Source organism: Colius striatus, chromosome 18 (genome assembly GCF_028858725.1).
Source record: "Colius striatus isolate bColStr4 chromosome 18, bColStr4.1.hap1, whole genome shotgun sequence".
NCBI classification, from domain to species: Eukaryota; Metazoa; Chordata; class Aves; order Coliiformes; family Coliidae; genus Colius; species Colius striatus.
This window is the reverse complement of record NC_084776.1, coordinates 5,733,844-5,748,462: the sequence shown is the minus strand read 5'-3', so window position 1 is coordinate 5,748,462 and position 14,619 is coordinate 5,733,844. Positions and strand designations below refer to the sequence as shown.

At 42.5% G+C, this 14,619-nt stretch overlaps 1 protein-coding gene across 1 annotated transcript in view; it reads right to left on the bottom strand.

Annotated features, from left to right (window-relative positions):
* The window catches only part of CA10 (carbonic anhydrase 10), a 177,514-nt gene extending 164,147 nt beyond the window's left edge, over nucleotides 1–13,367 (bottom strand). Inside the window, exons 1-3 of the mRNA XM_062010890.1 lie at nucleotides 13,271–13,367; nucleotides 13,132–13,187; nucleotides 11,927–12,404 (exon numbers count right to left, since the gene is read on the bottom strand). Coding sequence (XP_061866874.1) covers nucleotides 11,927–11,987 — 61 coding nt within the window. The 5' untranslated portion in view covers nucleotides 11,988–12,404; nucleotides 13,132–13,187; nucleotides 13,271–13,367. The remainder of the gene's footprint in view (nucleotides 1–11,926; nucleotides 12,405–13,131; nucleotides 13,188–13,270) is intronic.
* Nucleotides 13,368–14,619: the final 1,252 nt, after the last annotated feature.

The window sequence follows — 14,619 nt, the reverse complement described above, 5'->3', positions numbered from 1 at the left end:
ACTTCTGATCAAAAGCCAAACTCACCCAAATGACGCATCCCAGGATTTGATCCTGCAGTACCCATGCTCTGGGCTAGCTCCTTTCTCTTAACAAACTAGAGCAGATCATTTGAGTTACGCTGATTTGTGTAAACACAGTGTCTGCCTGCTTGTTAGTTTACATTCAAGCCAAGCTGAAGCAAACTGCTATCAGTCTAATAGAGTAGTATTTCTGACTTACCCAATGGAGTTATAAATAATGACTTTTGACACTAGACAGTGGACCATCAAGCCCCTGGTCCCTAAAGTGTCTAAAGAGAGAAAACCAAGTCTGACAGCACAATCCATTTGCAGCTACTAGCCTAGGCAATTCAACTTCATTCTGTGAAACCATTCAGCAGGCAGACACAAATGAATTACAATGATACAGAGAAACTAATGGGTGTCTGTCCACTCAACAAATGCTTTATTTGTTTGCAATGTGAACCTGATTAGGTAGGAAGAACTGCTCAGTGGATGGCCTAAGTGCTAGATAAAGATCAGGGTACTGTCTTCCACCCTACTGTGGGCCTATAAATTAGATTCAGGTCTAAATCACTTGCAACATGCAGTTGAAGCTCCAAAGTCTGTCTAGGAAGCTGCAAACATTAATTCCCTTACAAGTTTAATTAGTGTCTAGTTCTCACAAATTAGTCTTCTATAGTCTATTAATCTTCTAGACCTGAGGAGAGGACTTGTATTTAGCTGGTATCAGCTATTTCTAGGAAGGAAGAGGTCACTTTTTCCATTGAGTTTGACAACTGTTCTCACTGATTTATTCGCCTCAGTGTGACAGTTGTTTTCACTAAGATGGTGAACTCTGATTTCCTATAAGATGAGTGCATTTCCTTATAGCTGGCAGGAAAGTAACTTTATCACCAATTCCAACTTGCAGCCTTAAGCACACATGTGAGGGGTTTCATCCCTCTCCTTGCCTAATGTGGAGCTATCCACTCAGATTAAATGCTCCCAGAACTCTCCTAGCCACAGTCACCATCTGATTTCTTCCACTTGCTACTCCCTCTCCCTAACTCCTGCCTCTCCCATACTGTACTGATGGGGACCTGTTAAAACATCTTATTTACAGACCCCTGCAGTATAACTTTTATTTCCATTCAAGAACAGCCAAGATCACTGTCTCAAAGGGCAATAAATAATAGGATACTGCTAACACTAAACATCAAGAAAGATAGTTAAAACCATTAGAAATCCATATCTCTCAGTAACTTACCAATCTATAGGTTCAGTCAATTTAAAAGATCTAGGAACAAGGGTTTAGTGGATTAGTAACAACAGACCATTAATCTCTGCATCCTCTATTTTAATCCAGCAATGACCAAAGTGATTGAAAATCATTCTGACCACATGACTAGTAAAGCTCCTAAGCACGGTTCTCTCACATACCTGAATCACAGCAGCAGAGGTCACAGTATGTTTCTAATGGGACTATTTACCAAAAGAACTCTGCTTAATACTCTATTAAACTCAACGCCAATGTTTTAGCAGAGCAATTCCACTGCATGCTATCTCTGATGACTAAGAACTTCAGCCTATGTTAGCAAAGCTTGGGTTTTTTTTCCCTGGTAAAATATCCAAAACAAACTTGTGTAAAACAAATACTTCTTTGTTTCTACATAAGATTTTACGTAAACATGTAGGAATTGATGACTGTCATTCCAAGAAAGTGCCAAGAGATTATTTCTGTACAGTTTATATAATATCAGTGAAAGTTATATCCCAAACACTTAAGTTTTAAAAATAGTGCAATAGTATTATGTCATATGCTCTGTTTTATACAGAAGAATCCAAAGATTCTGTATAATTCATGTATTACACCATTGCCACTCCTTGCTTCAGCAAGGCATTTCAGCACATTCTTAATATAAGTCATTTCATGCAATTACATATCAAGACAAACACAGACATAGGAAAACACTTAAGCATGTCTTTAAGTTTTGCATTTTGCTGAATCTGTGTACTATAGATCACAATAAACTGTAAAGAGGATGACAAAGTTTTTAGCTCACTGGTATAAAAACACACTTATGCTACCTAGTAAAAATAAATCACATTATTTATCACTCTATTTTGCATCCTGTTCCACAGTGAGCTAAATACCTGTGACTCTAGAGCAAAGGCACAATTACAGACTGGCAGAGATGGATTGGTAAGAACTTAGAGAGAGTATCATGGGGGCTACTGAAGATAAAAATTATTCATCTGCAGAAAACTTTAAATCCCACTTGCAATTATTAACTGTCACATGGTACCCTCAGGATCATCTGGGCAAACGAGAGGAGGCTGTGGAGTCCTTGTAGATTACTTTGTTTTCAAGCAGGCACAAAGAAATACTGTAAGATACTGCTCAAAAGTACGAATGTAAACAAAAAACCCCTGTAAATGGTGAAGCCAGATGAATATACTGGAAAATAAAATGTGTGAGTTACAGACATCACATACAAAACGCTGTGGGGTAAGGGGACCCCTCAAAATAAATTCACATATATGTGTACAGCACATCCAACAACTGCAGCACTATGTAAAGGAGCCTGTTGGTCTGCTGAGAAAACAAATTCAAAAGAGAAAATGTAGGGCCAAACCCTCTGGTGGTCTTAACTTTCTGTTGCCATCTACATTGGTGCCAAGAGGATGTGAAACGTGAGGCAGCCAAAGTGCTGCACTTGAGGAACCTAATCATTACTCATAGTCACAATTAAAACATAAAGAAGGCAAATGAATTAATGTTAATAATTTAAGCAGAATTTAAATAACATACTTTCATGGAGGAACCTTGTGTGGGTTTGAATTTTACCTTAATATAAAGCTAATTCCTGGAAACATTTTAAGTCAAACTCTAAGTGATGTAATTCTTAAATATACCATAATTATAGCTCATGGTAACTTCACTGCTATTACTATGAAGAGAAAAAATACCGTGTAATACACAGATAGAGAGAAAAAGAGGGATCCAGCCTCTGAGGGAACACATCTGGTCCCATTCTGTGACCTTCCTCCCTTGAGGAAGCCACAGAAGTTTAAACACTGAGGATAAATCTAGCTGAAGCAAACCACCTTAAGTCAAGGGAGCAGAAATGACCATAAACTTGCTGCTCAGGTGTGCTTTGAGTTCTAGAGGTTTAAAAATGGTCATTCTATGTTTCTTGGGGCCAGATTGCCAAGTTTCACTGATTTTGTCAAGTGTGCCCAGCTGCAGCCATCCCCTCTACAGTCAGAAATCAAAAGGCAGTGTTGGCATGTGGCTCACAGAAACCATCTTCAGGGAGACGTTTCTAGTTTGAAAGAGCAGGCAGTGCCACAGGAGCAGTCACCTTGCTGTGAGGCACAGCCTCTCAGTCCACGAACACAAGGAACATGTGCAGAGAAGAGCTGTGGAGGTCAGCCACCCTCCTGCCATTGCCAGGCATGTCTGTGGTGAGGAAACATGTCAGTGGGGAAGGCAGGTACACAGTCAAGTTGGTTAGTCCAGTCAGCAAGTTGAGGTGAGCAGGGTGCAAGGCTGAGGGCAGGTTAAAGGCAGCTTAAAGCCACTGAGGCACCAGACGTGGCTTCCCCACAGTTCTCTCTACACCTGACCCAGGGCTACTCAGCTGCACAGGGTTAATGCTGACAGAGATGAAGCAGTTGGGCTCTGGGGAGGAGTAATGGGGCTATAGAACCTGTGGGCTCATTCCAGGGCTTGTCACTACCTTCCCTCCTGATCGTGGTGCCATGAAGATCTTGTTCTCCCTCATTTCAGTGAGGTGATCCTGTGTCATACCCTAACCACACACAAGGTATAAGAGTAATCCTAGTGCTTGAAAGCAGAAACGAGAGTGAAACTGAACTGTAATTACTTAAATTGCTGCTGAGTGACCTTTCACATGACATTTTAACTCAGTTTCTCCATCTGTTAAAGTGTGACCAACACTACATGTTTCCTGCAAACTGTTCCAAGCTCTGCCACTGAAATGGATCTTTTTTCTTTGTGACTAAAATAAAGCACAAAGCTCTTCTCATTCATACATTTCATTCTTAGAAAAATCTAGACCACACAAACCCATTCAGAGAAGTCTCCTGTGGGTAGCTGTTCACCCACTATCAAGCAGCAGGATTAAGACCAGCATAGAGTCAAACATCTTTGTTTTCCAGCAGCAGCAGCCCTTCCCTTCCATAACTGCATCTTCCCACATGGGAAACCACACAGCTCAGCTGCAAATGGTATGGTGTTCCACCTATGTTTGAACAAATAGCTCCTTCTCCATAAAATTTCACTTTCAGGAGACACTATTAAAGTGTTGTTACCCTTTTCTGCTGGCAAGCACAGATCTTCAGCACTATGGTTTTCCTAAAGACAGCTTCCTTTTTCTGCCATGATGGTAAATGCAAATTAATGCTCTTTCCAGCAGCTCAAATCTGTCACCTTGCCAAACACAATTTACTTGTAGCAGTAGCAATCCTTCCTGACCTGCTCCTTCAGTTACCCAACCACCATCCTATCGGGAGTACTGCTATTAGTCAGGGTTTGCAGGACATGGTCATTCATTCCAACATCACTTCAAACAGTGCAGTTTTCCATTGTCACACATACCAAAAGACCTTTCTCTAGTACTCATTATATTTTTCTTTTAGCATTAATAAGGCAAATTCTGGAGCTGTCCTGATGTGCTCATCTTTCTGCTCATGGCAGAACTAAAAAACTCCATTCTGATGATTATTCTTGAAGCAGAACACGACACTAACTATAGTTAACAGTAGAAAAGAACTTAAATTGGAAAAAACCCACAAAACTGACAAGAAGATGATTTTTCAAAAACTATGTTTTCCACTAAATCCATCTCCTCAAACACTGCTTACAAAACTTAGAGATGTCAACACATTTAGAGGGAGAAAAAAAGATGATGTTGCTTAGCTTCCTCCTCCATGTGCTTAGAATCCACTTTGGACCAGTCACTGTGCAATATTATCTGTTTCCATACTTAAAAGCCAGATGACAAATGTACAGTATTCTGAGCTTGAGGGAGTTAAGCTCTAACGATAAAGACAGGAAGAGAAGATGTCAAAACAAACCTATAAAGTTATGGATACTATATCTTTATTTATTTTAGTACCATGTTAAAAGGTACATTCTAATTCATTATTTGTCAGTTACAACTGATGTGGTATTTTTCTGGAAATAACATTACAAAAGATAAAATCATGGGGCATTTAAGTCTAAAACTAATTTACTAAAGAAAAAGGAAATATTACAGATCCATGAATTTGAACCAGAATCTTGTCATATGGAAAAACACATCCAACAATGAAAGCATTTCTTTTCTTCCATTCTGACCATTGCTTTCAGTATGCTAGGGATGGGGAAACTGATTATCTTCCATTTTTCAAGACTAATGAAAGACAATGAAATATTTCAGGCCTGTATTCCTGGATATGCTGTACCTGGCACCCCACAGGAGCACAGAGACCTGCCATCTAAAGCTTTTCTCTTTCTCAAGCTTTAAGCTTTTGCAGTTTGTAAGGCAAACACTAACATAAACACTAAAGGCATTTATAACATTCTTGAAGTTCCAAGGTCTTATAAGGTGGGTGTAAATATATGTTTCCTTATGCCTCCTTCTCTCAACTGTCAACTGCTAAGCACTGTATGAAAACGTTTCCCATATTGACAAATAAGAAATTTACACTTACAGGCACCCATGTGCCTATGAGGCACTCAGTACTTGTCTATATAACCATAAAGGCTACTAGACTACACTGAATATAGGAGTTTATGACAATAATAACTTGCTATTTTATCTTCAAGAAATTCCATTACAAGACACTTGACAGCTGTTTAACCATCAATGGTTAAATCAGCAATATTCCACTACTTTGAATTCAACTGTAAACAAGTTGGTCTACAAATTTTTCCCAAATGCCAGATTGTTATCCTCATAAACAAATTTATTTCCTATTTACTTGACATTACTGTTTCAATTTATCTATCACAATGGAAATTTTTCTTCGGCTACCTGATATTCTCCCCTGTATGGACAGGCCCTTTTGCCCTTTCTGATGGCACCACAATGCAAATGCAGACAGGCTACATAGTGTTGTCTCTAAACAAGTAATTTAAAATTCGATTCCTATTTTCTATTCCTTCCAGCATGAGGTATAGTTAAGATAAAAACAAGATAGGAGCAAAATAACACTTATCACAGTCTGTCAGTGCTGTCCATAACTAACTGTCATTTAGTTTTGTCTGCTGCTTGAGCTGGTAATGAGGTAATGATAAAACAATTTTATATAGTTTTCTATTAACAGCCCAGATGGGCCAATCATCTACTTAAGCCTTTGTCAAGTTTAGTCATAAACAACCAGTAGCAATGAAAACACCAGCTCCCTCCTCTGCTAAATTACAACCTTTCAACCAAAAAAACAAGCATTACTTTGACCATCAGCAAACAATAACCACAAGAGCCTTTTGGGCTAAGCAGGAATTCCTTTGTTCATTAGTATACAAGGAATATTTATAATGCAAATAGAAAGGCATTTCACCCCTTGCTGAATTTAAAATGTTGGAGATTTAAAAAGGGAAACCTTTCCAAGAACATCAAGGGCAAAACTTGCTGTGTGACCTACTCTAGGTGGTCCTGCCCTGGCAGAGGGGCTGGACTGGATGATCTTTCAAGGTCCCTTCCAACCCTTAAGTTTCTGTGATTCTCTTTAACATCAGTAGTGTTTTAAAGGCCTAACGAATACCCTTATATTGATAAAGTTTATTTGAGTTGGGCTTTTATTCCTGTTTTCAATAGTTTTTTTCTTGAGGTCTTGGTATCTAGTTCAGTTGCATTAACAAGGAGACAGCACAGAAAGGTAAAGAGGTGCTGGAAAAATGGGAATCTTCATCACCAAGATCTGGAAAAGAATACCAGTGATTACCAGTTTCTTTCTGTCAGTTTATTGGATGGAAACAAGCTCAGCATAATATGTGCAAAACTATTCATAAACGTTCCCTTCTACTACCCTTATATAAGCTCAAAATGTGTGTTGTTTTGGCACTTCAGTGCCTATCTGGTCACGCTCTAGCTGTAAAGCTAACAATAAAAATAGAATGATGAAAAATACAGGACACACACAAAAAAAGTAAAGCAGACATTTATAGGAGACTACAAGGCTATTTCCACAGAATCTTAAAGTAGAAATATCTTCACACATTCTGAAAAGGTGGCAACATCTCTGAAGTGAGAAAGCATTCAAGTGCTAAGGAACTGAGAGTCTTTGGATCCAACATATGGCCTCCATCCTGTGTTTGGATGTGAGCAGGAGGATTGAATCCACGTGGATTTTCAGTAACATCAACAAACTCCACACAGGCATGAAGGTTTGCCCACACACATGAAGCTGTGGAGATGGGACAATGCAGGAAAGAATACTATAATGGACTGGATGCCAAAGCTCTTAGTTACCAGATGCATCAGGCTGTGTGTTATATTTTCCTATATACCTAGTGATTACTTTCTCTCATATATATATGTATGTGTGTATCTGTGTGAGGAATAATTCCTTCCACTAGGATATTACATTTCTTACTTAAAAGTGACAGAAAAAGCTATTTCTGTGACACTATTTCAGAATAATTAACTTGGTTTCAACATTTTTGTTTAAACCTAATAATGAACAATTCGCTGTTAGTTGCTAATGAGCATCAGAGCTGGAGACTACTTTAGTTTGAAATATCCCAGGTTGTACAATGCTGAGAAGAGTGATCAGACTTTACAGACCGTGTACAGATAATTTAAGTCCTGGTATAATTTAGAGTTCCTATAGGACAACTCTGTGTTATGCCAGGTAATGAGAGCTCAGAGACTGCAGAAGCAGCAAGACAGAAAATGAAGGGCAACTGTGCTCCAAATACAGACCTAGCTCTCAGTGCCAGGAGATGCTACATCAGATGCTCAATACACAGTAGAATTCCTTGACAGACAGGATATTTTTTTAAACCATCTTAGCTGTTCATGATACATGATTTATGACCCTTGTGAGCTACCAAACAAGCCAAAGTAGTTATGTCATAACAGGGATCTGCCCTTGTGTGACTCCAGGGCAACAGCAATGGATGAAAATACTTCCAACCAATAAGGCTATAGGGATTGCCTGAAACTAATCCGTATTAGTTCCTGCAAGCCAAAACAATAAGAGGTAATATATCAATTCATAGGAAGACACAGATGTTGAACATGTAGGTTTTAGAATACATTTTGTTGATGGATTTAACAGAAAATGTGCATTGAAACCTTCTCAATCAATGCCCATGACAGAAGCATTTTCCTGTTTAAATGAATTATCCTGCAAGTGTTTGAAAATGGCATACTGGGGTTTCTTTCTTGAAGTTGATTGTTCCTATCTAGAATCACACACACAAAAAATGCTCATGGTTTATACCATTGTCTATGCAAGCAATGGCAGCCATTACAGGGTCAACAACATCCCACCCAAGAACACAGATGCTAATTAATCTTTGGTGGTATTAGTATTCAGGAAGTAAATTTTGGACATTGTATCAACAACTATTATACTCCTATATAAACAGTATAATCCCTGGGCCACTATTCTCTTCAAAGGTACCAGAGAGGCCTTACTTCAGCATTCTATCTACAGGACACCTTCATATCCATTACCCAGTGTTCCTTCTAGGCTGTAGTATCATTCAAAGGAACAAAACCTCAAAAGGCAGCAGTAGAAATCATGACTATTTTTCCTAAGAGACTGCAACTCAGAGGAATAAATATGCATCATGACTTGGAAGGGAGGGTTTTCATTTCTTTCTAAAAGACAAAAATTGTTTTTGTGGTCTCTTCTTATTTCTCATTTGCAGCTGCACAAAGAAACTAGATTCTCCTGTCAAACAAGCAAATTCAGCCTTAATTCAGTGCACCAAGAAAATAAAAATATTCAGTTCACAAATAAATTAATTCCCTGAAACAAGGGCCAGTAATTAAAAAACACAGATATATACTCCTAAATCTCAGTATGACTTCTAGCAAACCAACCAACTTGTCATACACACAGGTAGCTGACTGATAAAAAATATGTTAGGTAAAAAATGTTTCAAATATATATATATATATATGCCTTTTTTTAATTGATCAAATTATTTTCCAGACATGAAGTCTCCCAAAAATATCATGCGAGAGACACCAAGAAGCTAATTGTATATCATCATCATTTATTTTAAATAAGAAAACCAGCATAAGTACTACATTCAGCATAATTTACAAACATTATGTAAATTCATAACAAAGGATAAAATAACACAACATTGATTCAATAAATAAGTTTAATAAATAAGTTTACTAGCAATGATAAACTGACTTAATAGTCTATTCAGTTCAGTGACTGACATCACCCCTTTAAACAGCAGCCCTTAATAGGCCCTAATCCAAATAACCACTGAAATTAGTAGCAGGGCCATCACAGGTTTAAATAGACTCTGAATCAGGCATTTGCTAATGTTCAGGAAAGATCCATGCATAGAGGCCAGTCTTCTGTCTTCACTGCTGAAACAACTGACTTAATGACAGAAGAAAAAAAAAGAATAATAACAGACCCTTTAATTCACATGCCTGTAATTTGCAGCAGTGTATTCAATTAGAGGGTTTTTTTTAAGTAACATGTTGAATGAATGACCACTGCTGAAGTGCTACAAATACAGTTTCTGGATTCCAGTATCGAGGCAAACCTTAACAGGCTTCATTACACCTTCTCTTACTTACATTGTTACCCAGACATCCCAGCCAGATAATATGATATAAAACATTGTGTAAAAAAGATGACAGAGGAAAGATACAAAGCATTAGTGCCAATCAGATATCTACAGATCTTAATCTTTTTTACCAAGATGACAAATACTACGGATTCATGACAAAGATAAAAATCCCTAGGAAAAAATGGCTAAAGCATACACACATCCTCTATGTGGTTAAAACTAATTATTTGAAATCATGGCTTTAACCATGCAGCAAAAAGCATCCCATCATTCACTTATTCAATTTAGTTCCCTCAAAAGACCAGAAAAAGAAAAAAAAAAGAAAGAGGGAAAAAAAGAGATGGATATCATTCTGTTCTTAGTGCTAGAGGGAGATGGAGAGCAACGGGAGCCCCTGCAGGACTAAGCCCAGGATTGGTTGCAGAAGCCTGGGTTCCCATGTCTGAAGATGAGGAAAGCATGAGGGGACATAAGGAAATGCTGGCAGCTAAATGCATGGCATAAGGACCTACACAGAATGGGACAGCTTCTTTCTGTCTCAGGATATTACTGTCAAAATGGCCAAGAAAGCAATGAGCTTCATTTTTCCTTTCTCACTGTGGTACTTTAAGAAGAGCCTAATTTGAAGAGATCTAGACAGGTGGCATATCACGCTGAGCTAAATAGATAAGTGTGAGATTTAAATGACAAGAGGCAGCAGGTTTTCTGTTCTAAAGAGGGAGAGAGTGAATTATTCTCATGGTACCAATGGGCACAAGTGGAAGGTCAGCCTCGAGTGCTGCCAGTGTCACCTGGGTGCCTCACAGCAGATGGTGCCAGTCTTTAGGGATAAAAGAAGGGCTGATGGATCCCGTGGGCCGACAGCAACACTATCTGCTTGGGAATAAAAAAGTTTTTGAGCAGGTGCAGGAAATACAAATTAACATGGATGCTGCCACCCCAGCATGTGTCACCAGACCGAGGGCTGCAAGGGTGGATCAGTCAGGATGTGCTGCAGAAAGCACAGTGGGAGCAGGCACTGCCAGGGCCAGATGCTGCAGGTGCTGCTGCCTGGGGGCTGTGGCTGGGAGATGGTCCACGCCAACCTCTGCATTGGTCCCAAAGGAGCTGTGGAGCTCACTCTCCTTAAATACCTGCAGGCTGGACATGGAGATATCCATGAGGAACCCCTGCCTCCCCCCAGCAGTGCCTTGCCCATGTTGCTTGCGTTCCCATTTCCAGACTTATGCAATGACTTGAGGGCAGAAAGCAGCCTGCAGAGAAGTGGAACAGCAGGAGACGCAGGCAGCCTGGATTCCCACGGGGCTCCCTGAAGTGTCCCAAACTAGAAAACTGGCTACCTCCCCACTCCTGCCTCCTGCAACATAATGATTCCAGCATGACTGACATGACAAATTAATGAGCCAGACAGGGCTTTTGCAGTAGAAGGGAGTGTTTTCCCCAAGCATAAATTGTTCCAATCCTTTACGCTAGACACCCGGCCGTGCCTATTCATTAATTGGACAAGCTTTGGTGACAACTGAAATTACCTGACTTCTATGTACTGGAGGGGAGAAAGATCTTTGCAAGCTTAAAGTGAGGAGCCTCAAGCTGGAATCCCAGCCACCAAGGAATTCTTTGAATGGGGCTACTTTTTTTAAAACAGAAATTAATTTCTGGAGCACAGCCACAGCAGAGCTCCTCTGAAAAGCAGAGACACATTCTTCAGTTCTGTTTCCCTTTACAGACCCTGAACTGTACCACCAGAACATGACAACTCTGCTGATGAACCGCAAACCCATCAAGATCTGCAGAGCAGCTGAGTTTAGGAACTTCAGGAGCTATGAAATTCTGGGATTTCTGCAATGTTGCAGTTGCATACCACAATCAGGTACATTAGGAATTATAAGCGTCTGCTCAATTAGTACATTGTGGTTATATATTGCAACCATTATATCCTCATTACCACACAGGTATTGGAATTAAGGTGGGAGGGAAACTGATGTTTGTGATTTCTTTCACCACCCATACACGACACATTGTCCATATATTTTTCAACTACTATTTTGATTTAGGTTTCACTGTACCTCTTACCCTTATTAAGGAGAATTCTGGGAACACTGTATGGTATTTCTCCCCCCAGGCAGCCCCCCACCCCCCACCTTTTCTATGCCATCTGCGTACCTGAAATGCAGACGATGAAATTCGCTTGCAGAAGAAAAAGCACCTCCCAAACAATTTCCATCCTCCGATTCTCATGCCAAGTGCATCCCTCGGCGAAAAAAAATATCAAAGATCAATATCGCAGTTTGAACGATCCCAGCAAATTTCCTTTCGGACTTGCAGACTGTATTCCCCAGATCTGCTGACAACACATGTCCGAGCTCTCCCTCTGCACGGCTCAAGCGAGATCCCTTCCTTTCCTTCGCCCTCCAAAAAAGACCACGAAGCCAAATGCCAGCACCGGGCTCTTCCTCCACGAGTGAGAAAAAAATCCACCAGATTTCCCAACAAGACATAGACAACAAACCCCAACTGATCCGGTCCGGAGAGGCTCTATTCCAGGTGCAGGTTAACCCCGAACTCTGCCCGTCTCAGCGGGGCAGTGCCGGCATGCCGGGGGAGGGAGGTTGGCGGAGGGAGGGGGTTTCCTCTCCTGCTGCTACAAAATGAGCGGAAAGAGATTAATACCCGCTGCAACGCATCCCCCCCCTCCCCCCCGCGCCCTTCACCGCATGTCACCGCACCTCCACGGCGCGGAGCACGTAGCAGCCGGCTCCCTCCAGCCCTGCCGGGGTTCCTGCAATCCCGCCGAGCCGCGGCGGCTTTCCGCTAGCCGACTGCAGGGGTCGTTCTTGCCCCGCGCACGAAGCGGCCCTTCCCCGGCCGGGATGGCCCCGCCGCCGCCCCCGCGATCACCCCCGCAGCCCCACACCCGCACCGCCCCAGCCCCGCAGCTCGGCGGCACAGCAGCGCGAAACGCTCCGGGAGCGGCTGGCTGGGGGCTGGATTAACATCGACGGTGCCGTTCGTCCGTCCGTCCGTCCATCGCAATTATCACCCGCCCGCCCCAAACTGCAGAAGCCGAGTCTGCAAGCAGCGGGGGCTTCCCTGCATGGGCACCTTCGCTAAGGATGTCGATATGCTAAAACTTATTAAACAAGGTGGAAAAGAAAAACAAAACCAAACTTCTCGCGGGTTTGGTGGTAGGAAGGGCAACAAGAGGATACAGCCAAGAGTTAGCGAAGTACTTGCGCTGCAATGCTTGTCTAATTGCATTGCCCCGATCGCCCGTACTTCTGCAGAGATGCTGTCCCCCCCCACCCCCCGCCCTCCCCAATAAAAAAAAGCAAAAGCAAGTGTCAGTTTTGGGGGAATCTCTTACTTACCCCAAAATCCTCCTGCTTTTTATTTTTTCTCAGCTCATCGGATTTCTCACTCCCGCCTGCAGTCCCCAAAACAAATCGAGGTCAAGCGCCGAGCCGCTTGCCGCGGCCACCTACCACTGCCTTAGCTGTAAGGAGGTACCATAGCTCGTTGGGTTCCCCCCTGCCCTTCCTCCCTTAATTCCGACTATTTCGCCATTTCCCCGAGAAGGAGAGTGCTGCTGGGTGCCGCGGGCCGGCGGGCGGCAGCGCCGGGCACGGCGGGGGCTCGGCGCGGCGGCGCGCACGGGCGCGGGCCGGCGGGCGAGCGAGCGCTCCGCCGCGGAGGCGGTGCCTGGGCGGGCGGCGGCGGGGCCGCACCGCGGCAGGGGGGTCTGCGGCTGGGACCGGGCCGGCAAGTGCGGGGCGGGGAAGGCAGAAAGAGAGAGAGAGAGAAAGAAAAATACCCCTCTCTCTCCCTCGCGGCCGTCTCGGCTGTCTGTCTTCTCAGGCACATTCCAGAAGCTGCTGCTCACTTGGTTTAAAATATGGGTCCAATTTTAATTTTTATCTTTTTTTCCCCCCCCTTAAAGACGTGCGCCTGGCACGGGGAGAGGTTGCGTTTCCCTTTCTGCGGAAAAGGAAACTGGGCATAAAAAAGCAGAGATGGCAAAGCCCAGGGGCTGCGGGCTGGGATGCTGCGCGGCGCGAGTAGGTGGGCAAGGGGCTGCCCCGAACCGTAGCACCCTGTGGGGTGGCTCGTTCTGTCGTGAAAGAAGGGATGGGACAGGGGGGCTTTGGGCTGCAAACGAAAATCTCGTCTCAGGGCAGGTGTGAAAAGGTGATCCTGCAACTGCTTCGACTGCGGATGCCTTCATTGATGACTGTAAGGCAGAGGGAAGGGGGAGGGAGAGATGCGTTGGGTTTCAAACTGATATCCCAGCTCTTGGCAGGTATGCGGAGGTCATATTACAAATACTCCAGCGGGGGATGCATGCATAATAGATTAAACATAGGTTGGTTTATAAACAATTCTCCAGCCCAGGGCATACTTGTACAATGCACCTTTGTCTGGATTCTGGCAAAATGAGGATGCCTGGATCTCTGAATGGGGAAGGAGAGGATTTTTAAGAGAGAAAACCACAGGCTTGTTATTTTATTATTATAACAGGTTGCTATTTTCATCGACTCTGAGAATGTGTAGGAGTCATAGGTTTCAAGTCATACTGATGGTATTTAATTGCGGTAGATCAGATCTCGTCAGTGCTTTGAGGCAACTGAATGGGACAAAATTGTCACAATTTGAAAGGAAGAATTGGACTGCAGGCACTTCATAGTCAGTGGGATTCTTTTATTCATTTTTCTAGTTCTCAGGGTAGCCTAAGTGCTCTTTGCACTGCAGCAGTCTCTGCTGATGTTTACTCCATTTCTTCTCATAGGTTATAAAGAAGCTCAGGATTTTAACAAACTAATTACCTTCACTTTACAGTAAGGCTGGACATGAGGCACTGT